The sequence below is a fragment of the Staurois parvus genome, unplaced genomic scaffold (genome assembly GCF_062004578.1).
Source record: "Staurois parvus isolate SC_StPar_1 unplaced genomic scaffold, SC_StPar_1.0 ptg000694l, whole genome shotgun sequence".
In the NCBI taxonomy this organism is placed as follows: Eukaryota; Metazoa; Chordata; class Amphibia; order Anura; family Ranidae; genus Staurois; species Staurois parvus.
Window position 1 is genome coordinate 6,829,192 of NW_028318490.1, and position 22,127 is coordinate 6,851,318.

Here is a 22,127-nt window from a genome sequence, read left to right on the forward strand (position 1 = left end):
CCAGGGAGAAGAGAAACATTGGAATACTAGCAGGGGCGGGCTGACAACTCATGGGGCTCCCGGGCAATAGGGGATCATGGGGCCCCTGTGTCCTTGCCCAAACTCAAAAAAGCCTATGAAAAAGGTACCAGGGGCATCTCATGGGGCCCCCTACTGACCCCGGGCCCTTGGGCAGCGCCCGAGTTTCCAAATGGTCAGTCCGCCCCTGAGTACCAGTGTGGAAATGTGTATTTGCTTTGGAAGAATAAATCACCTCTAATGTTGGCTGTTCTATGTATGTGGAAGTAAAATTATTAGTTTATTTTCTTTCATATTAGAATGGGGTGCCTCAAAGCTTTGCAGAATTTTAATGGGTGCCTTGACTGAAAAATGGTTGAGAAACACTGAGCTACACCAATCTCACAGCACAGCTCACTCAGTATGGGAGGAAATAGGTGGGGTGGGGTGGGGGGGTGCAGGTAAAAGGACAGCATGTGGTTAGCATGTCTGCCTAGCTCCCATATCTGTGGTCTACGAGTTCAAATACCAGCCAAGACACCATCTACAGAGGGATTGCATGTCCGCACAGTGCTTTTTGGGGTTTTAGGAGGATCTTCAATCCTCCCCAACAAAAAATAATTAATAGACAGCAGCAACAAATAGCTGCTGCCTTTTAATATAAGGACACTTACCTGTCCAGGGATCCAGCGCTGTCCTCACCCGAGCCGATTCTTTGCCGGTCTTTGGGTCTCCGACGCTGGCATGTCTACTAAGGGAAGCCAGCTGTGATTCCTTGTGTCTTCCCAGCTGGCTTCCCACTGTGAATACATGAGCCACGCCGAGCTTTGTGATTGGTCGCGCAGGATGTGTCCCAAAAGGCTGCAGGCAAAGGGGGGAGGGTACCTTCTGCTCAGACAGCCTATCCAATAGGTAGCAAACAGAAAACTGTGAAAACCAGGTACCAGCTCCCCCCCCCCCAAAAAAAGTGTCTAAAAGCGGTGGTGGTGGGGAGGCGATAAAACAGAACTTCCCTTTTTGGGTCTTCAACACTAGCTGTGATTCCTTGCGTCTTCCCAGCTGGCTTCCCACTGTGAATACATGAACCACGCTGAGCTTTGTGATTGGTTGCACAGGATGTGTCCCAAAAGCGGCCCAAATAGAAAACTGTGAAAAACAGGTACCAGCTCCCCTCCCCCCCCAAAAAAAAAGTGTCTAAAAGTGGTGGTGGTGGGGAGGCAATAAAGCAGAACTTCCTATTTTGGGTGAAGTTCCACTCCAATTGGATTCTCTCTAATATGGCCCTAGTGTGCACGTGGGATCAAGTTTTTCATTGTATGCTTCTTGTCCTCAGGGAGTAGTGTAAATGAATAGTATGTACAGCACTGCATACAATTGGCAATGCTATAAAGATAACTATAAAACATTTTTAAAAATGCCATGTAAGTAATGATTTCATTATCTGTACAGCTACAGAGGACTGATTGTTTCTACAGATAAGTATAACAAGTTTTACAGAGTTACATTGTCCCGGCTTAGACCAATTTAACTATGTATGTGCCATACATACAGTAGTTAAGATCCCTCTAAAAGCTGGAAATCACTGTAGAAGGCACTGTTACTGCAGTGATCTCTGCTAGCATCCAGGTCACAGTGCCCAGCAGCTGCCCTGCTGTATTCTGAACACAGGTCACTGACTGAGCACAAGCACCAGAGGACACATTGCATTCTTTTTGCAAAAGCAAAGCATTCTCTTATTCAGGGGTCTCCAAACGTTATAAATGAAGGCCAATTTACTGTGGGGTGGCCAGTGGGAGAAGAAAATGTCCTGGTATCAGTGGGAGTAAACAATGCCTCATGATTGGTATTAACGGGAGATATAGTGCCCCATTACTGGTATCACTGGGAGGAATTGTTTCCCCTTTTTGGTGTCAGTGGGAGGAATAGTGCCCCTTCATTGGTATCAGTGGGAGGAATAGTGCCCCATCATTGGTGTCAGTGGGAGGAATAGTGCCCCGTCACTGGTGTCAGTGGGAGGAATAGTGCCCCGTCATTGGTGTCAGTGGGAGGAATAGTGCCCCGTCATTGGTGTCAGTGGGAGGAATAGTGCCCCGTCATTGGTGTCAGTGGGAGGAATAGTGCCCCATCATTGGTGTCAGTGGGAGGAATAGAAACCTGACATTTTAACAGGGATGTATAGACTTTTTATATCCACTGTAAATGTATGCAAGTATACATTTATAAATAAAAATTAAAGTAAAAAAAAAAAAAAAAAAAAAATTTGCAAAGCATCCAGTCACCCCAAAAGTGTCCTGCAAAAGTTTTATAAATGTTTAACTGGTTTATTAAAATGGATACAAGCCTCCTCACCTTGGCTGACGTGTATGATTATAATGTTTTGCATTCCTTCATAGAATTACAAGGGAAATATGAGCTACACGTGGGTTTTTATAGGTTCCTGCAACTTCGACATGCATTGCATGCCCAATTTGGTACTGATACACGTAGTTTTTCTATATACCCACTAATAGGCATTCTAAAGTGTCAGGAACCTAAGGGAATGATTTCTGAAATGTATGCTACCCTCATTAACGATCCAAACTAAATGGCAAACACCTATTTCCAGCCTCTGATGAAAATTGGGAGGAAGCATATTCTTCTCATTTATCACTTAATCCAGCTGTTCATAATAAATTGATACAACTTTATATGCTACACAAATCTTATTTGACCCCAGTTAGACTTCACACTATGCACCGTATACCTACCCTAAACCAGGGCTTAAAATTTCAAGTCCTGAGCTACTAGCCAGGCCTTAAGATTTACTTGCCACCAACAAAACACACACAAACAGAGACACCTGTATACACACACACAGAAACATGTACACACACACACGTAGAGACACCTGTATATACACACACACACACAGACACATGTATACACACACACACACACACAGGCACGCATACACACAGACATGTACATACATACACACACACATACATGTACATACACGCACATACACAGACATGCACACACAAACACGCTGTTAAGTGCTCTCTCCTCTCCCCTGAAGCCACCACTGGCTGACGAAGAGGATCATGTGACCAGAGTGAGTTGAAATTAGGTACACACACACACACCCCTATAAAAAGTTGCAGTACTTCGTTGTTCACTCACAGAGCTGGGTACTGCACTCTAGGGGGAAGCAGAGAGCACAGCACACACTCCTTCCTTTGCTTTCACTGCGCTCAGCTATTGAGCAGTCTGACGGCTCCCAGTGCCACTGACAGATCTGGCCTGAGCTCCAAGCCTGCTCAGCAAGACGGCCCTGGGGGACACACTCGCCCCCACCATAATTTCCACTCGCCATTAGCGAGCAGGCGAGTGGAAATTTCAAGGCCTGCCATAAACTGTACTAGGTGTAAATGTCCTAGGGTAGTTTTTGCTCATGTACTTTGGCCATGTCCAGTGATTGCCAGATACTGGCAACAAATTGCTGATAGTCTCTCTACAATACTGTCTATACCAGTACCTCTCACCCTGGGAGGTATGTCTCCTAGGCATCCTTGATGAGGAGCACTGGTGGAGATATACAAGGATTTGTGAAACACTTTTCCTAGCCCGTAAATGTATCTTACTCTGCTAATGTTGAGCATTACCTTCTCTTTTACTGCTGTCTTTGCATCTTTCCCAATAACAAATGGATAAAAAAAAAAAAATAGTTGATACAAAACTGTCCTTCAGCTTTATCCAGAAAAACAACTGCAATATACACACATATTAAAAATTTAAGCAATGTGACAGTTTATTTTATAAAACAAACTAAAGGCACTTCATATTATGGAAAAATATAAGAACAGCACTTGAACAAAAGGTACATTGTCTGCAGCCAGTATAATCACCAGAAACTGATTAGCAAAAAAAAAAATATCTATTGACAAATATTACATATTCTGTCTATCGGTATCATTTATAACACTGGGTCAAGTTTAGTGTGTATAGTAAATCCTTCCTGAACTTATAGGAGAATGAGCTGTTTGTTGACAGCATGAACTGAAGATGGAAGACCTACATATATGGGAATATATACAAAACTGTACTGAGAGGGCTATTATGACGGACCTCCTGGAAATGCTGTCTATCCAGATGTTCAGGTGGCTCATTGTTATCAATATTTTAGGAGTCATTGACTCAGAACAAGTATGCAGATTTGGAAAGACCGATGTTCTTACCTGCATATTTGTTCCAGGTAAGTGATTCAAAACACTGAAGCAAAATGGTCAACATAACAGCCAAAAAGTTAGTATTTGCAGAAGGAGAGGTCAACATTGGCAGAATCCATTATGTTATTACAAGTTTCTGTTAAAAATTCTTCTTCAAATAAAACAATTTTTGTCCTGTGGTAATATTATTGTGCTCCAAAAGGATGGCATGAAACAAATATGCAGAAGTCCAGATTAAATTCCATCAACGTAATAGCTAAACAAGAGCGCTGTCTGTGTTACTGGTCTCCGGGGTCACCTCTTCCATAACCACATCCTGCTGAGGTTTCTTGGATTTCGTTTTTGCGGTGCTGCTTCCAACTTCCATGTCCAAATTGGCCTTTTGAGGTTTTGATTGAGGTTCAACTAAGGAAGAAAGAACAACAACTTGTTGGCAGCCCATCACATCTGATCAATATAACAGATGGTGAATTTATGACCATTCCGTACGTTTAGTAATTTTTACTACTCTAATGAACAGCCAAATTAAAATCAGTCTCCTATCAACATTCAGACAGCTGATTGAGTAAGAGGAGGGACAACCCTCATGTTTATTTGTATGGTGTGGAGGGTTGTGAACACTCATTTAGACAGCAGGAGTGTGAAAATGTTTGAAGAAAAAAAAAAAAATACTTGTCCAAGGGACTAAATCAATGTCCCAATCTACATGTCCCTCGTGACAACATTTTTTTTTAACCAAAACCATATGTAAAATCGGAGGTGATTTTTTTTTTTTTTTACTTAATTGTTTTTTCCATCACATAGGGGACAATGTCTCCTATATGATGAATTTTTGGCAACAGGTTCTCTTTATTGAGATATCCAAAGTCTAAAAGACCCTGGATGTCTCCCCTCTGCTCCCCTGAATGTAATGCGGTGCACATCGCACTGCATTACATTCTTTCCTGGGCTCAATTACCGGGAATGTCGTCACTTCCGGGTCAGGACAAGAAGGGGAGTGGAGTGGATGTGTCCGCTCTTCTCCCTCCCCTCTAGCCGCTGGCAGTGAGCCGGTCCCAGGCCCGCAGATGGGCAAGCGGAGCCTGGGAGACAGTGGGCAGGGGGGAGCTTCACACAGGGGTGGAGAGGCTGGCACTGTGTGGAAGCATTCGGGCAGTAGCACTGCCGCCCAAATGCTTCCACCTGACAGGTGAACCCTGCTGCTTGCCCGCAGCAGGGCTGAAGGTAAAAAAAACAAAAAAAAAAAAACTACCTGCCCAAAGCCTGGAACTGCATGTCGGGAGATAGGAATTCAACATCCCTGGAAAGGAATTCAATCAAAACCTGAGCATTCAATATATACTGTATGTACACACCCACTCTATGCTTATTTGTTGTGTGTGTAAGTGTTTTTTTACCTGTACTTTCCTATCTTTCAGGCATAATGACACTTTATATCCACTTAAGCACTCAATCTTTTTAGCATAAAAATTTAGCAATCCTTAACCCCTTTACGTCTAAGGGTAAAACAAATCGTATTGCCTAAGCAGAATTTTGCAACGTTGACATGTGTTAGTAAAACCGTACATATCATCACAACTACTTTGTACATTCAGGTGGATTATACCGTGTTTTTTTCAGGACAACTTGGGCTTTCATTTGGTGGTAAATGGTAATGGATATCTCCTGATTTTTTTTTATCAAAGGAAAACTGGCCCAAAATAGCTAAATTAAAAAAATATTTTTTTTTTTACTGAGTGTTTCTTGTTACTACCATAACCTACCACCAAAGAACAACCCAAAATAAATTTTCCAGCTCTTGACGATCGCAGCAATACCATATATGTGTATGTTATTTGTTGTTTGTACCCGTAGTACAGCCCAGAAACAATAGTACGCATTTTTTTTTTTTACCTAAAATACACTGATACCAATTTCTAAAAAAAAAAAAAAAAAAAAAAAAAGTCCTGACCTTTGACCCTGACCCAAACACTAACTCTGGCACTTAACTAGGTCAAACATTGATCTAGGTATTTTTTCTTTATTTTTTAATATTTGTTTATCTCTTTTTTTAACAAACATTTTCCCCTCCATGCAAAGAGCTAGAGAGATACAATGCATCTCTCTCCTCCATTCATAGAGAAAAAAAAAACAAGGGGGGCGGGCTATACAGTGACTGATCACTGTGATAGCTTATCAGAAGCTATCACAGAGATCATGTGACCCAGAATCAGGAGTCCCGGGTCCTGATCGTTAGAACGGGACCCAGGGCTCTCAGCGACACCCCAGTCTTTCTGCTGGGAGCGCGCTGTGTGGTGCGCTCCCAGAAGAAAGACAGGTACGCAAATATGCGGCCCCACAGAAAAAAAGCCCAATTCTGTGAGGCTGCATATTTGTGTGAAGTCGGCACGAAGGGGTTAATAATGCCTAGTAGGCATATAGAGGGCGGTTGCCGGGATGGGACACAACCCTAGAGGTTGAACTGACACAGGAGCTATGGTCAGAGCCTCTAGGTTGCTTTGTGGCATTGGAGTAGGAGGGTGAGTAGGTGAACAGAGTTCCAGAGGCCAAGGATTAGCCTTAGAACCTAATGGGGAAACTCTCTACACCTAAACATCTGAAAGGCATCCAACTCATGCCCTGCAAGGCTTAATAACCATCCCCTCCACTTGGCAGAGTGGGGGCACACCTTTCATGCTTAAGGTTTCTCCAAGGTTTTAGCAGGTTTGTTGCTTCCAGCCTTGCAACCTGTCTGAGAATGGCTTTGATACAACTGCTCTGGAAGCAAATGAAGGGAATCAGTAAACTTTTCTTTGGGCTTTTTACACTGAGGCATGAGAATGCTTTGGCCTCTCATGACATCCATGATGACAAGGGTAGCTCCAAAAAACAGCATCCCTCATAGACCCAGAGTCAGGTGCTCCTTGGATAAAGCATCTGCTTCCCAGCACTGTAACCAGAGTGCTCTGAGCAGTTCAATAGACAAGTTTCCCATATGAGGTACAAGTTTAGTTGCTTCTATTAAGCTACCACAACTGACATCTACTCTACTAAGAATAAGCAGTCTACCACAGTGTTTGAGAGATCTCTTGACCTCTTAAAGTGGTTCTAAAGTCTCATTCTCTGCATGAAGGTAAAAAAAAAAAAAATTCTGTGTAGCTGTCCCCCAAGCCCCTCCCTAATACTTACCTGAGCCTTCCTTTGATTCAGCGATGTCCACGAGAGCCTCAGTTCTCCAAGGACTCACACTCCTGATTGACTGAGTCTATCACACCCAGTGAGCCAATCAGGGGTGGAAAGGGGCGGGGCCGAGCCACAGCTCAGTGTGTGAATGGACATGCAGAGCCCCGGCTTGAGAAAGTGCCTGCTCGGGTGTCCCCATAGGAAGCTGTTTGCTATGGGGACACCCAAACAGGAGGGAGGGGCCAAGAGCGCCAGCAGGGGACCCGAGAAGAGGAGGATCCAGGCTGCTCTCTGCAAAACCACTGCACAGAGCAGATAATGTCACATCCATAGTAGGGTGAATGGTAACACCCATCAGTGAAACTGAGTGTCAAGGAGGGATTCCAACTGGTCAGCAGAATCCTTAAAAGGAAAGCACGTTCTCTACTGGTCTGGTAATTTTTCTGCTAGGGTGGATCAAGGGCCATTCTACAGCGGGTATAGGCCATTGTTTAACAAAATTCCCTCTCAATGGGGTTCTCAGTTCCAACACAAGCTAAGGTAGGATCCAGGACCCTTCAGGTTTCTTCCAGTCTGCATAGAATAAATATCAGGTGTAATGAAAAGGTGTTTGCAACCATAGGGGCTCTAAAAGATCAAAGAAAGGACACAGAAGGCTGATCCTCAAGATGCAGAGTAGTAACTACTGCATCAATAAGGGACAAAAAGGTCACTGGTACGTCTGAGGTAATGGCAGAAGACATCAAAAACAATCTCCTCAGAAGGAGACTGAGTTTGAGTTAGAGATAGTCTCTCCAACTGGTGGCACAGCCTATTCTTTATCTGCATGGAGATCAGACAGACTCTGCAGGGGTAGGTACAGAAGCGCTTAGAGCCTCTGTGTCACTATTCTCAAGGAATTGGATGGATCTGGCCATATGTATTGTATGACTGCAGTAGAGGCCCCTAACAAACCCATGTAATTGTAACTGTCACAGTCATCATGTGATCTCGAATTAATGGAAATGGTTTCCAAGCATGTGTGTTGGACAAGTGCTGCCAGTGCAGGTTCCTAGTTCCATAATAGAAAGTAAAGTCTAACTCCAGGCAGTGATATAATGGTTTAAACTATTGTCCTCCCTTCCCAGTTTATGAACAATATAATGCTAATTTTTCCAAAGATTGAGACAACAGAGTAATAGACTGCTCAAAATTTCTGGCGATTCCTGCTGAATCTGCTTGAGATTGAAATGATCAAATGGCCATGCCAGCGCTGCCAGGCTGGACAAACTTTAAACAAAAAAAAAAACAAAAAAAACAAACAAAAAAACAGAGGCCCGGTGAAAAATAGTCAGCCAATCAGTGACTACATACAATCAAACGCAGTCACAGATTGGGTATTCTGACTCAGGTGTTGCGGCTTTCTAAATAAAACAGCCGACAGGGAGATTCCTCCATCCACATTGTGAAAGGCTGAACAAGAGAAATCAAGGACTGTTTGGCTAGCCCTACCACATAACAGTCTTCTTTTATGCTGGGTCTAGTTGTGTTGAATGGTCTTCTAAATATGCTCTTTTGCTGGTCTTATTGTCCCTCTCTCTCACTGTGTACAATGCAGGATCAGTGGCCACTTACCACCCTAATGATGTGGCCTGAAGTCTTGCATTGTATGTGATGACACAGGATTGGTCACCTCTCAAAATATGCACTCATTACAAATACCCTATACTCTCTCATTAAACATAAATATAATCGTTGTGTGGATAAAAATCCTCAACAGTACCATCCATTTGCTCTTTTGCCTTTTGAAGATGCTGAAGTTGCTTCACTAATTTTCTTTTCTTCTTCCCGGACAGTGTGATATTTGCTCTTGCACTGGAACTAGAATAAAAAAAAAAAAACAATAGAACACACAGAGTGAGCCATGCTGTACAATATTAAAAGAATTTTGACAAAATAGCACAAAACACTAACAAAGTTCAAGGGCCATTTTTATAACATATTTATGCAGGCTAACCTTGTACTGCAGGAAAGCCAACATGTAGTTGTGTCTATAGCATACAATTCATCAAAACTAGCCAAATATGATGTGAATGTACAATATATATATATATGTATAAAGCCCTGCGAAAATTGACGGCGCTATATAAATACCTGAAATAAATTAATAAATACGGTTATCAGGTTACACACCAAACTCGTGTTTACTAAAATTTAATACATGTATTCAAAGGGATCTGCATGACAGCCAGGCAACCAGCATTTTCAGGAGAAGAGTCAATAGTAGTAGCCACTATGTTTCTCTAATTAGAGGATCCCTTAACTGGAGTTTTTTTAAACATGAAAAACACACAAAGTGGAACTTTAGTCCAGAATTAATAAAAGGGCAAACAGGCAGGAATTTTAATGCAGATGAGACATGCTTTGCCTGCATTAAAAAGAGAAGTACAGCCAAAGCTCCTTTGGCTGTACTCCTCCTGTGGATCACAGGAGTGAAGTTCGTTCTGCACTCCTGTGAACTGCTTTCAGCTGACGGCTGACACTGTCACTCAGCCAGTCCAGGCTGGGGAAAGATCCTGACTTTAAAGTTGGGATCCACCCCAGAGTCTGGAGCGGCCCCTGGCGATCCTCTGATAGCCTGAGCCAGCCGCTCCCTCCCCCTCCACAGCTCAGTGCTCTAGTGAGCACGGGCCGCAGGCAGAGCAGACTGACAGTCACCACTCACCTCAGAGCAGCTGTGAGAACGCATTGATTAGCAGTCATGTGATCACTGAGTTCTCACATTTAGACCAGACCGATGCTGCATCCACCTAGGTAAGTATAATTGGGGAAAAAATCCAAACCCCTACTTCTCTTTTAAAGTTACTCACCTGCAGGTGCACCCTTGTACAGTGAGCTGCGCAGCTTACTGTACAAATGCGCCAATGCTGAACCTGACTGAACTCCCGCGCATGCACAGGAGTGACATCATTCCCCCCCCCCCCCCCCAGAAGAGGTCAGTGGCCAGGTGGGGAGCTCAGGGACGCTGCACTGCTGGAGCCAAGGGGAGTATAGTTCCGCTTTAAAATCCCAAAACTTTATTTATTTTTACATTTTCCTGAAAGCAGAGAGCCTGCAGAATCAAATGGCGGTAGTATTTTTTAAAATTTCATACTATATTTGTGCTACTGCTGATCAAATCTACATTTATAGTAAAAAAACAAACACACTCAAATTACTTTTAATGAACTCAAACAATATAATTTCCAATTCCCAAAAAAAAAGCAAACAAACCCACAACTGTCCACAGCTTTAACAGCCTTTACAGGACATCATTTAAAGTTAACTGTGAATGACAGTTCTAGAAATATTGCTCCCACTTTAGCATGTGTGACAATACCTAATTTGCATTGCCCCTACAAGCTCAACAACCTGTGATCCAGTGCTGCATCTCTTCCGGGATGAATGTTTGGAGTCATTCAACCCATTTTGTGAACCCAGGTCATGAAGGACCCATCACCTAGGGATGTGTCATCAAGCTGCCCTGGGCTCATAGGAAACTGCTGCAGGGAAAGGTGCAACATCATTATTTCGTGCTATTTTCTGCAGGAGGACTTGTCTATCAGCAGAGGAAAAGAACCCGTAACCTCATGCGAGTAGATAAAAGACCCTTAGAGAAAAAAAAAAAAAAGTGTGTGTATATATAATGTTTTAAAAAATAAAGAGTGAAGGGGGTGTTCTAAAGAAAGTAGGGGCGGGATAGAGGTTGGTTTTAAAGCTGAATTCTGGGAAGCTATTCCAGTACAGTCTCACTCCAAGATAAGACAGTATGCTTTGTCTCCTACCAGGTCAATTCACACCTCTGCTATGTTCACTGAAAACAGTATGCTGGGGGCCAAGTTTAATTTTTGCGGCCAGCTCATCCTGTCTAGGCTTTTGTTGAAGGGTAATAGTGATCATAAAGCGTTAGGTTAATTGAAAATACATTTATCTTTTAATATGGCAATTTTTTGCCCCAGTATTGGCTGAAAACCAATCTACTGGCCTTTTCCTTGCCAGTAGATTTGGAGGAAAATGTGTATATATTGAGCTCTCTGTTTACCTTGTGCGGTAGCATGGTGCTCTGCAAACATTATAAAAAAGCCTCTAAAATAAAATCTGATTTAAAGAAATAGATGCAAAGTGTCGTATTTACCATTTTTTTTCTATTTCTGAACATAATAAAGTATATAATATTAATAACATGCTTTAGTCCTTTTACCTACAGCGAAGAGCACTTATCAGATATTTTGTACACCTAGTACACATACTCTTGTGAGAAGCAGTTTTGGGATCGAACTGTTCAATGTGTATGGAAAAAAAAAAAAAAAAAAACCCCAGCGATACGTGGATGCAAAAACACCTGATTTAGTGGTTTAGAAACTATACCTTCTCTTCCTGAGGTGATGAACAGTTATTAGTTCCTTGTCGACTATAGCTCCAACTATCTTGTGTTTCCTCCGCTTCTCACGTCTAATCAGGCGTCGCTGTTTTAGCAGATTTTTTTGCAAGTCCTGCAGAAACACACCAAAGGAGAACCATCAAATATACAGTATGTAAAATGTGATAATGACACCCTTCTCTTATTTGCTTCTTTTTTGGTCTGTTAAATTTACAGTTGGAAGCATTTTATTCTTTCTGTACAATAACTGCAAAAACCTGATTTTGTCTCAAATCCCTCAGACAAAAGAGACCTCCTAGTTCTTATCTTGGGTTACACATGGTACAGCAGGCACATAGCAGGAATATGAAATGTTGGATTTACATGTGTTAATTTTGTCATGTTGGCATCTTTCTTTACTATATGAATGTGCATGCCTCATAAACATTTAACTGTAGAATATTAGTTTGCTTTCTCTAATTTTAGCCCTGGTTCACATATATGTGGCCATGCGGGCTGCATTTTGCGCGGGCATGAGAGCCCATTCATTTGAATGGGCTCCCGTGCCCCCTGACAAGCAGGGAAGTCCCTGCACTTCTTCTGAAAACGCAGCCCGCATGGGAAGCTCGGTTCCCAGTACGGTTGCGTTTTCCAGTGCGGGCAACGTGCCAATAGAATAGGAATGCGAGTCCGCATTCCTCCGTGCTGGTGGTGCGGCTGCACGGATTTTCGTGCTGATCCGCAGTGGCACCACCCGCACATATGTGAACCTAGCCTTATAGAAGTACTACAAGTAAAAAAAAAAATCAATCAGAAAATGTAGTGTATGTGTTTGCATTTTTTCTTTACATTTACAGCTAGGTATAATGGCAAAAAGCTGGTGATCAAAGCTCAAACTTGTAATCACTCCAATACTGTGTACTTTCACCGCCTTCCTGGCCAGGCCAATTTTCAGTTTTCAGCACTGTTGCACATTGAACGACAATTGTGCAATCATGCAAAACTGTACCCATATTAAATTTCTATAGTTTTTTTCACACAAATAGAGCTTTCTTTTGGTGGTATTTAATTACCACTGGGGTTTTTATTATTTGCTAAATTAACAAAAAAAAAAAAGACTGAAAATTGGGAAAAAATACAAAACATGTCTTGCTTTGTTTCTGTTATAAAGTTTAGCAAAAAAGTAATCTTTCTTAAAAAATTTAGGCCAAACTGTATTCTGATACATTTTTTTGGGTTTAAATAGTTTTTTTCAATTTCAATTTTTTTTTAAAATACATTTTCTTTTACGATTTGTTAGCACACTATGACCTGAGAAATATGCTACCATAGTAACTCTGGAGAAGTGATCAGGATTTTATTTTATTTTTTTTTTTACACATTATGATTGCTTATACCAGTGAATTTCACTGGTATAAGAAACCATTTTTACTGAATTAAATTGATTCATTCAGTGTTTACTATTTTGGTTAGCTGTGCTTGGCACTTCAGCAAGGAAGCAAGAGAGATGGTGACACGGTAGCTCCTGAGACCCAGAAGATGACCACTTCAGAAAACCAGCAGGCTAAAGCGTTTTTTTTAGTATGGCTGCAGTAAAGGAAATCTAAAACTTACATTTTTATTTCAAGTCTGCTTTAAATGGAGTTCTACTTAAAGTGGAATTAAACTACAAAAATAAATAAATGCTGTCAGGAAGGATTTTTATGACAGAAGAGACTCTATTGATGTTGTTTGTCATAAATGCCATGTCTGTCTGTCAACGATAAAGTACACCGAGTTGTACATGCACAGCACAGCGTGCATTTATGCCGTGTGCAGGGAAGGGAGATACAGTGGGTATAGAAAAGAATCACCCCATTTAAAATAATCATATTTTGTTGCTTTGCAGCCTGACATGAAGACAGACACAGTCTTTGTTTCATCCAGTGCAACTTATAACATCCAAGCGAAAGATATAACAGCAATATGTCATAAAAAAAAAAAAAAAAAAAAAAATCAAAAACTGAATCACCAAGTTGAAAAAAGGATCAACTCCTTGTGTCAGTATTTTGTTGAACTACCTTTTGCTTTTATTACAGCCTTTTGTTTGTTGGGATATGTACACTATATTACCAAAAGTATTGGGACGCCTGCCTTTACACGCACATGAACTTTAATGGCATCACAGTCTTAGTCCGTAGGGTTCAATATTGAGTTGGCCCATCTTTGCAGATATAACAGCTTCAACTATTCTGGGAAGGCTGTCCACAAGGATTAGAAGTGTGTCTATGGGGATGTTGGGCCATTCTTCCAGAAGCACATTTGTGAGGTCAGGCACTGTTGTCGGACAAGAAGGCCTGGCTCACAGTCTGCGCTCTAATTCATTCCAATGGTGTTCTAACAGATTGAGACCAGGACTTTGTGCAGGCCAGTCAAGTTGCTCCACCCCAAACTCGCTCAACCAGGTCTTTATGGACCTTGCTTTGTGAACTGGTGCTCAGTCATGTTGGAACAGGAAGGGCCATCCGAAAACTGTTCCCACAAAGTTGGAAGCACGAAATTGTACAAAATGTCTTGGTATGCTGACGTCTTAAGAGTTCCGTTCACTGGAACTAGGGGGCCAAGCCCAACCCCTGAAAAACAACCCATGCCATAATCCCCCCTCCACCAAGTGTTACACTTGGCACAATGCAGTCATGGAAGTACTGTTCTCCTGGCAACCCCCAAACCCAGACAGAGAAGCACGATTCGTTACACTAGAGAACACATCTACACTGCTCTAGAGTCCAGTGGCAGTGTTTTACACCATTGCATGCGATGCTTTGCATTGCACTTGGTGATGTAAGGCTTGGATGCAGCTGCTCCGCCATGGAAACCCATTCCACAAAGCTCTCTACAAACTGTTGTTGTGCTAATCTGAAGGCCACACGAAGTTAGGAGGTCTTTAGCTATTGACCCTGCAGACAGTTGGCGACTTCTGCACACTGTGCTCTCTCATTTTACGTGGCCTACCACTTCGTGGGTGAGTTGCTGTGGTTCCCAGTTGCTTCCATTTTGTTATCATACCACTAACAGTTGACCGTGGAATATTTAGTAGCAAGGAAATTTCACAGATGGACTTATTGCACAGGTGACAACCTATCACGGTACCACGCTTGAATTCACTGAGCTTCTGAGAGCAATCCATTCTTTCACAAATATTTGTAGAAGCAATCTGCATGCCTAGGTGCTTGATTTTATATACGTGTGGCTGTAGAGGTGATTGGAACACCTGAATCAAATGATTTGGAGGGGTGTCCCAATACTTTTGGCAATATAGTGTATCTACTAACTTTGCAATATTTACCCACTCTTCTTTGCAGAACTGAATTTCAGTTAAACTTGATGGTGACCGTTTGTGGACTGCAGTCTTCAAGTCATTCCACAGATTTTCAATGGGGGTTAAGTCTGGGCCATGACTAGGCCATGCAAGGACACTCACCTCTTTCTCCTCCAACCATTGTGTGCTCATTTTTACTGTGTGCTTTGGGTCATTGCCATGTTAGAAGGTAAACCTTATTCCCATTGACATCTTTCTGGCAGAGGGCAGCAGATTTTCCTCTTGAATTTGATGGCATTTTGCTCCATTCATTTTTCCTTCTATCCTTACAAGTGCTCCAGTCCCTGCTGCAGAGAAACTCCCATGACAGGATGTTACCACCTCCATGCTTTACTGTAGGAATAGTGTTATTTGGATGGTATTAGATTTCCATCAGACATATCATTTAGAATTGAGGCCAAATAATTCAATTTTAGTCTCATCTGACCAGAACACCTTCCATGTGGCCTCAGAATCTTCAAGGTGCACTTTGGTAAAGCTCAGTCATGACTGCATGTGGCTTTTCTTGAGGAGTGGCTTTTTTCTTGCAACCCTCCTATACAAGTTGCATTTATGGAGAATGTGTGATCTTGTTGTTGCATGCACACAATGACCACTCTTTGTCATAAATTCCTGCAACTGCTTAAGAGTTGCTGCAAGCCTCTTGGTAGCCTCTCTGACCAATTTTCACCTGACTCTCTCATCCAGTCTGGAATGACGTCCTGATCCACAGAGGGTCTGTGTTGTACCAAACACCTTCCACTTCTTAATAATAGACTTCACTGTGCTTCTACACATTGATAAAGTCTTTGAAATTATTTTGTTTCCATCTCCTGATTTGTGCCTGTCCACAACTTTATCTTGGAAATCTTCTGACAGTGCCCTGCCACCCCTAGTTGATTGTTTGCTTCATTTACACTACCGGGACTGAAATACTCCAGGAAAGCTCTTTTCATGCTGAGCTATTCAAAATGTCCACAGCTGATCTTAGTTGACAGTCAAATTGCTTTGTATGCCATTGCAAGGTGATTAACTACACCTGATTGAGTTTACAAGTAATTTTTATGAGGGGGTGATCCTTTTTCAAACTCTGTGATCCTGTTTTTTATTTTTATTTTCTGACATTATGGTGTTATATCGTTCAGTTGGATGTTATAAAGTTGTAAATACAGCTGGATAAAACAAAAAACAGTTTGTCTTCATTTCAGGTTGCGAAGCAACAAAATGTGAATATTTTAAAGGGAGTGACTATTTTCTTTACCCACTGTATGTCATCGCAGCCTGACAAATAAGGCCTCCGAGGAGTCTAAACCTGGAAAGAATATTGGAAGAAGATGAAAGAACCAGCGGTAGAACTGACAGTGCAGCACTGAAGAGGATCATTTGGCAGGTAAGTCTGCCAAAGGAGTTGATTTACTAAAATTGGGGCAGCGGTGCATGGTAGCCAATCAGCTTCTGACTTCAACTTGTTCAATTAAGCTTTGACCAAAAACCTGGAAGCTGATTGCTTTCTATGCAGAGCTGCACCAGATTTTGCACTCTCCATAAATCAACCTCATAACATGCTAATACATGGTGCATAAGAGTACATTAAAGGGGAGCGCCACCCAAAAGGGGAAGTTCCGCTTAATGCTTTGTCCTTCGCTCCCCATTAAGGATTGGCACCTTTGGGGAGCGGGTACCCGAATTTGACAGGTACCACTCCCACTTCCGCTGCGATTGCCTTGGCGATCAGAAGCGGAAGTTGTCCTCCACCCCCTCCCTCCCCGTAGTTTTCTGGGACACATGACAGCTCCCAGAATACTACGGGGCCATTCACAATGCACAGCGCTTCTCGCGCATTGTGAAACCGCAAGCTGCCACAGCCAGGTGCCCACACTAAAGATGCCGGCACCAGGGAGAGAAGATGGCCGGTGAAACCAGCTGTGGTGAGGACACCACTGGACTGAGGGACAGGTAAGTGGCTGTATTTTAAAAGTCGACAACTACAGTTTTTGTAGCAGCTGACTTTATTTTTTTTTCCAGCTGGAATTCCGATTTAAGACTAACACCTGTTGGGAGACTATTTAAAAAAAAAAAATTTGCAAAGCTCAACTCTGCTTTAAGGCCCAGTTTACCACAAAAACACACTCCGGATGCGTTTTTGCTTACAGTTAACACCACACTCTGTTCCGGTGCGTTTTTGATTCATTTTGCGGTTTTCCATCGCAGTTCTGTGCAGAGAAAATACAGCTTGTTCTACTTTTTTTTCTGCACCAGAAACTGACTGGAACTGCCGGCACTAGTGTGAACTAGGGCTATTAGAATACATGGAAAACACAATTCATGCATTTTTGATGCAGGATATAAAAGCAGTGGACTGCATCTGGTGTGAAACCTGAAAAATGGCCTGGGCAGGAAGGGGGTAAAAGTGCCCTGTATGGAAATGGTTAAAGAGACAATATAAAAATACATTTTTTATTTTATTTTATTTATAGAGCTCCCGTGCTTGAATGCACACTTCAACACACCACACGTGAGGTATCATGGTGAATGTCAGAGCGAGAGCAATAATTCTAGCCTCAGACCCCTTGTGTATCTCTAAACAGGTAACCTGTAAAGATGTTTAACCGGCTCCCGTCTGCCATATAGTATAATGATGGGTGCAAGGTGGTTCTCTCGTTCTGGGAGGACGTCATATGATGTCCTCCCATTCTAACTGCGCATGTGCGGCTCCCGGAGTGCGCAGTGCGGCGATCGGCGGTGCACTGTGTCCCTCGGACACAGCGGATCACCGATCCACTGAAAGAGCCGAAGATGTAGGCTCGGTCATGTGATCAGCTGTGTCCAATCACAGCTCATCACATGTAAACAGGGAAATGCCGGTTATCGGCATTTCTCTCCCCACGAGCTGTCACGCTGACAGCTCAAGAGGAGAGGAGAGCTGGTAATCGGCATTCCTCGGAGGGGACATGTACACAGATCATCAAAGCACTGATGATCTGTGTAGCCCCAGCAGTGCCACCTGTCAGTGTCCATCAGTGCCTTGTGTCAGGGCTCACCCATGCCACCTGCCCATCAGTGCCACATATCAGTGCCTACCAGTGCACATCAATGCCACATATAAGTGCCCATCTGAGCTGTCTTTCAGTCTCATCCATTAGTGCCAGTCAGTGCCACCTATCAGTGCTGCCAATCAGTGCCAGTCCATGCCGCCTATCAGTGCGCATCAGTGCTGCCTATCAGTGCCATATATCAGTTCTGCCTTTCAGTGCCCATCAGTGATGCATGTCAATACCCATCAGTGCCACCTACCAGTGCCTTCTTATCAGTGCCACCTATCAGTGGCCATCAGTGGCCATCACTGCAGCCTCATTAGCGCACATCAGTGAAGGAGAAAAATCACTTATTCTCAAAATTTTATAATAAAAACTAAGAAAAAACTTTTTTTTTTTTTTCACAATTTTCAGTGGTTTTTGGTTTGTTTAAGAAAAAATAAAAAAACCCAGAGGTGATTAAATACCCCAAAAATAAAGCTCTGTCACAAAAAAAATATAAAAATGTCATATGGGTACAGTGTTGCATGACCGCGCAATTGTCATTCAAAGTGGAACAGCGCTGAAAGCTGGAAATTGGCCTGGGCAGGAAGGGGGTATAAGTGCCCTGTAGGTGAGTGGTTAAATTGTCATCTATAGAGATTTTTTAGGTACCTTAGTTGTTTTTTGTTTTCAAAAAAATTGTGTTTAAAAAAACTGGTGCGCAAATACTGAGTGACAAAATATTGCAACACTCACCATTTTATTTTCTAGGGCCTCTGCTTAGAAGAAAAAAAAAAACATATAAAATGTGTTGGGGTTTTGATGATGATTTTTAGACGTAGGAGAGAAGTGTCAGAATAGGCTTGGGAAGCAAGTGGTTACGTGGATCCTGCATTTTAGGGTCACCATACACCAGCCTCTCAACAAGGGTGCTCAGGGGTTTCTTCAGGGGTGCCTTGGCAAAATGTCTAAAAATTGCCCAAAACTTGTATACAAGCCAGCAGGTAGATCAAGCCAGCCTTTAGTTACACAAAGCCACAGGTGTTCATTTTGCACCATTACGACCTTCTAGCACCGGCATCCTGACAACCAATGACATCATCAGTTGATAAGGAGGATGTCAGCTGCCTGCACAGCATACTAGTTTTTCCCTCCCTTGCCCCTCTCCATCAGTGCTGGGGTCACATTTGCTCCGTGATGGAGAAAAACTGGAGGGAGAAGAGAAACATTGGTATACTAGTCAGTAGCAGTGTGCAAACGTGTATTTGCTTTGGAAGAATAAATCACCTCTAATGTTGGGTGTCCTACATGTGTGGATGTTGTTGATTATATTATTATTATACAGTATTTATAAAGCGCCAATAGTTCGCTCAGCGCTGTACATTACAAAGGGGGACAGAACATGTGACAGAAGAATATCAATGCAATGCAAAACATGAGGGGATTGAGGGCCCTGCTCTTTCGAACTTACAATCTAGGTATATATAAAACTTTTTACAGTTAGAATGGGGTGCCTCAAGACTTTCCATAATTTTAAAGAGTGCCTCGCGGCTGTCAGTAATTTTTAAGGGTGCCTTGACTGAAAAAAGGTTGAGAAATTCTGCCATACACCATACAACCTGACCATACAATCTTTGAACAATCAACTTTAGATTCACGAAAACTATGTGACAAGAACCTACCTAAACTATCCAATCAGTCAGTATCCAGACAGCCCCTCACACTACTTAGTTGTTGTTAGATCTGCAGGAGATTGTATTGTGTGTGGTGAGTGATCCTAATGGCAGAAATACGAAGTCATTCCACAATCCCAGAACCTCTGCGGTTGTTACTAAGTAATGCAGAGTACATGTACATCACTGCCCTTAGTAAACATGTCACCTTCCCCCTCCATATGAAGGACCCCCAGTGATCCCCAGTACCGTCTTTGGTCGGTTGATTTTTCCTCCTGGAGCCATGCTGTTCTCTCATGTACTCCCCAGCAGCAACACTTCCGCCTCATTGCGTTCCAAGCCTCGTTCTCATCTTCTGGCAGGAAAGGGCGTAACTAGCCTGCCCTATAAAAGCATTGGTCGCGCCCAGTTCGTCCTCTGTTCTCGGTGGAAGGTGAGTGTGGTGGGTTTGAATTGGGGGAGGGATGGTGTTCGCGCCTCCATTTCTTGGCACGCTGGGTGTTGTCGGTACCCCAGTGTGTAATGTACGGAGGGAGAGTATTCCCGGTGCTATGTCTTCGGTGCCAGCTTTTACAATGGGCTGGTTCTATCCTCAATCACTGGGACAAGCGGCAGCCGTGCGGGAGAGAGCTCTACAGACGGAGAGCAGCGCTGCTCCTTCACCAGTAGGGGGAGCATGTCACCCAATCCCGGAGCTTCTCTCGGCTCTGTAGAGCATGGCGGCGGGAGGTTAGGCCAGGTTATCCCGGGGGGAGGGTTGGTGGTGTGTGCGCTGATACTTCCGGTGTCACTGAGCAAGGAATCAAGTGTATTACCTAACTGGGGACGCAGTAATACGGCTCACGTGATGGATGGTAAAAATAAGTTTTATTGACCACCTCAAGTACAAGAGGCAGCTCACATGCTGTCCAATGCTTTGTACTGTGGAGGCCCTGCCTGTCTAATATGACCATTCAGCCCCTGTGCTGCAGATGTAAGAAATGCTTGGCTCATGGTGATGGCTCAATACATCCTCCTGGAGAGAAAAAAAAAAAATTCCAGAAGATTGCTTCCTGAATGTCTGGTGGCTGCTTAGCCACACTCTGAAAAGTAATCCACTGCAGATTGCTTTTCAGGGAATTGAGTACAATCTTGCTAGAAGGACCTTGTGAGCTGCCTTCTGCTGTGTACTGTCTGGGACATTATAAAGGGGATTGAAGGGTTAATGTGTGCTGCTGAGCATTTCAGGCTCCATTTGCACCTGAGTGATTTGTAGCCCAAAGCTTGAAGAGAGCATCATTTCTCAATTGAGATGGTCCACTCCAAGTCACCTGAAGCTCAATGTTCTGGGGGTTTTTTTGTTGCTCAAATTGGGCCGATTTGTGTGTTTGAGCACTTTTATTTCCATGGAACTGCATGGTTCATGCATTTTGCCACATGTTTCTGGGCCATTTTTCTGCTTCAATGAAAGATGTTTAAAAACTTTTTTTTTTTCTTGGCTGTAATTCATTGTATTGTTAGGGTGTTTATTATGCCATAGCCAAAAAAATGAGATCATAAATAAAATATTAACCCTAAAGATTACTTTCACGTTTGAGGTGTTGTTTACATGACATGAGACACAAACTCAATGCTGGTGCGCCTTTAATTTTTTTTTTTGTGATCTGCACTCAAAATGCAGTAAGCAGAATTTTAAATTGCACCGATTGCACTCAATGGGTCAGTGAGACAGTTCCATAGGAAAGTTGATCAGTGTGAAAGCGGCCTGATGACTAACCTCAAGGGCTGGCCGGTTCACACTATAGAAACGCGGTCTGGGTGCATTTAAGTGTCTGTTTTTTGGCATTTACTGGTGTGTTTTGAATGCTTTCCAGTTAATTGTTCCCCTCTTTCTTCAAATGAAATGGGGACATCTGTGTTTTGCTGCATTCCAGTACAATTCTGTACAGAAAAAAAGCAGCATGTTTTACTTTTTTTTTTCTTCCCCCAACTGCAAGCACTGATTTACTTTCTGTGCATTTTGGATGCAGAAAAAAGCAACTGAAATGCATGTAGTGTGAACTGGCCCTAACTTTGGTCCATTACCCTAACAAAAAATGAATGCACAAAATTAAAGCTGGAAAACTTGGCAAAAACGTTTGTGGGTTTTTTTTTTTCCCCTCTATTGGCCACTAAACTGCTAAAGCTCAAATTGGATGTGACACTCAGGTGTGAATGCAGCCGCATGCAGATGTCCTCCTGTGTGGGGATGCACAGGTAGTCCAGTTCATGTCTATTGGAATGCAGGGGTGGCTTCCTTGACAGCCATGCGGGTACACAATCCCGAATACAACCTGTCCATGCTTGATGCCATGTACCTGCACAGCTGTTAATATG

General features: G+C 42.8%; 1 protein-coding gene and 1 non-coding gene across 2 annotated transcripts; one reads left to right on the plus strand and one right to left on the minus strand.

Annotated features, from left to right (window-relative positions):
• Positions 1-3,762: 3,762 nt before the first annotated feature.
• CUNH11orf98 (chromosome unknown C11orf98 homolog) lies at positions 3,763-20,169 on the minus strand. The gene is made up of 4 exons (XM_089652887.1): positions 20,022-20,169; positions 11,754-11,878; positions 9,130-9,227; positions 3,763-4,610 (listed from the first exon to the last, which is right to left on the minus strand). The coding sequence occupies exons 1-4, from the start codon at positions 20,055-20,057 to the stop codon at positions 4,462-4,464; spliced, it is 408 nt and encodes a 135-aa protein (XP_089509013.1). The 5' UTR covers positions 20,058-20,169; the 3' UTR covers positions 3,763-4,461.
• Positions 20,170-20,248: 79 nt separating this feature from the next.
• On the plus strand, positions 20,249-20,382 carry LOC149446247 (small nucleolar RNA SNORA57). Its single transcript, XR_016306251.1, has one exon. It is a non-coding gene; the product is annotated as a small nucleolar RNA SNORA57 (small nucleolar RNA).
• Positions 20,383-22,127: the final 1,745 nt, after the last annotated feature.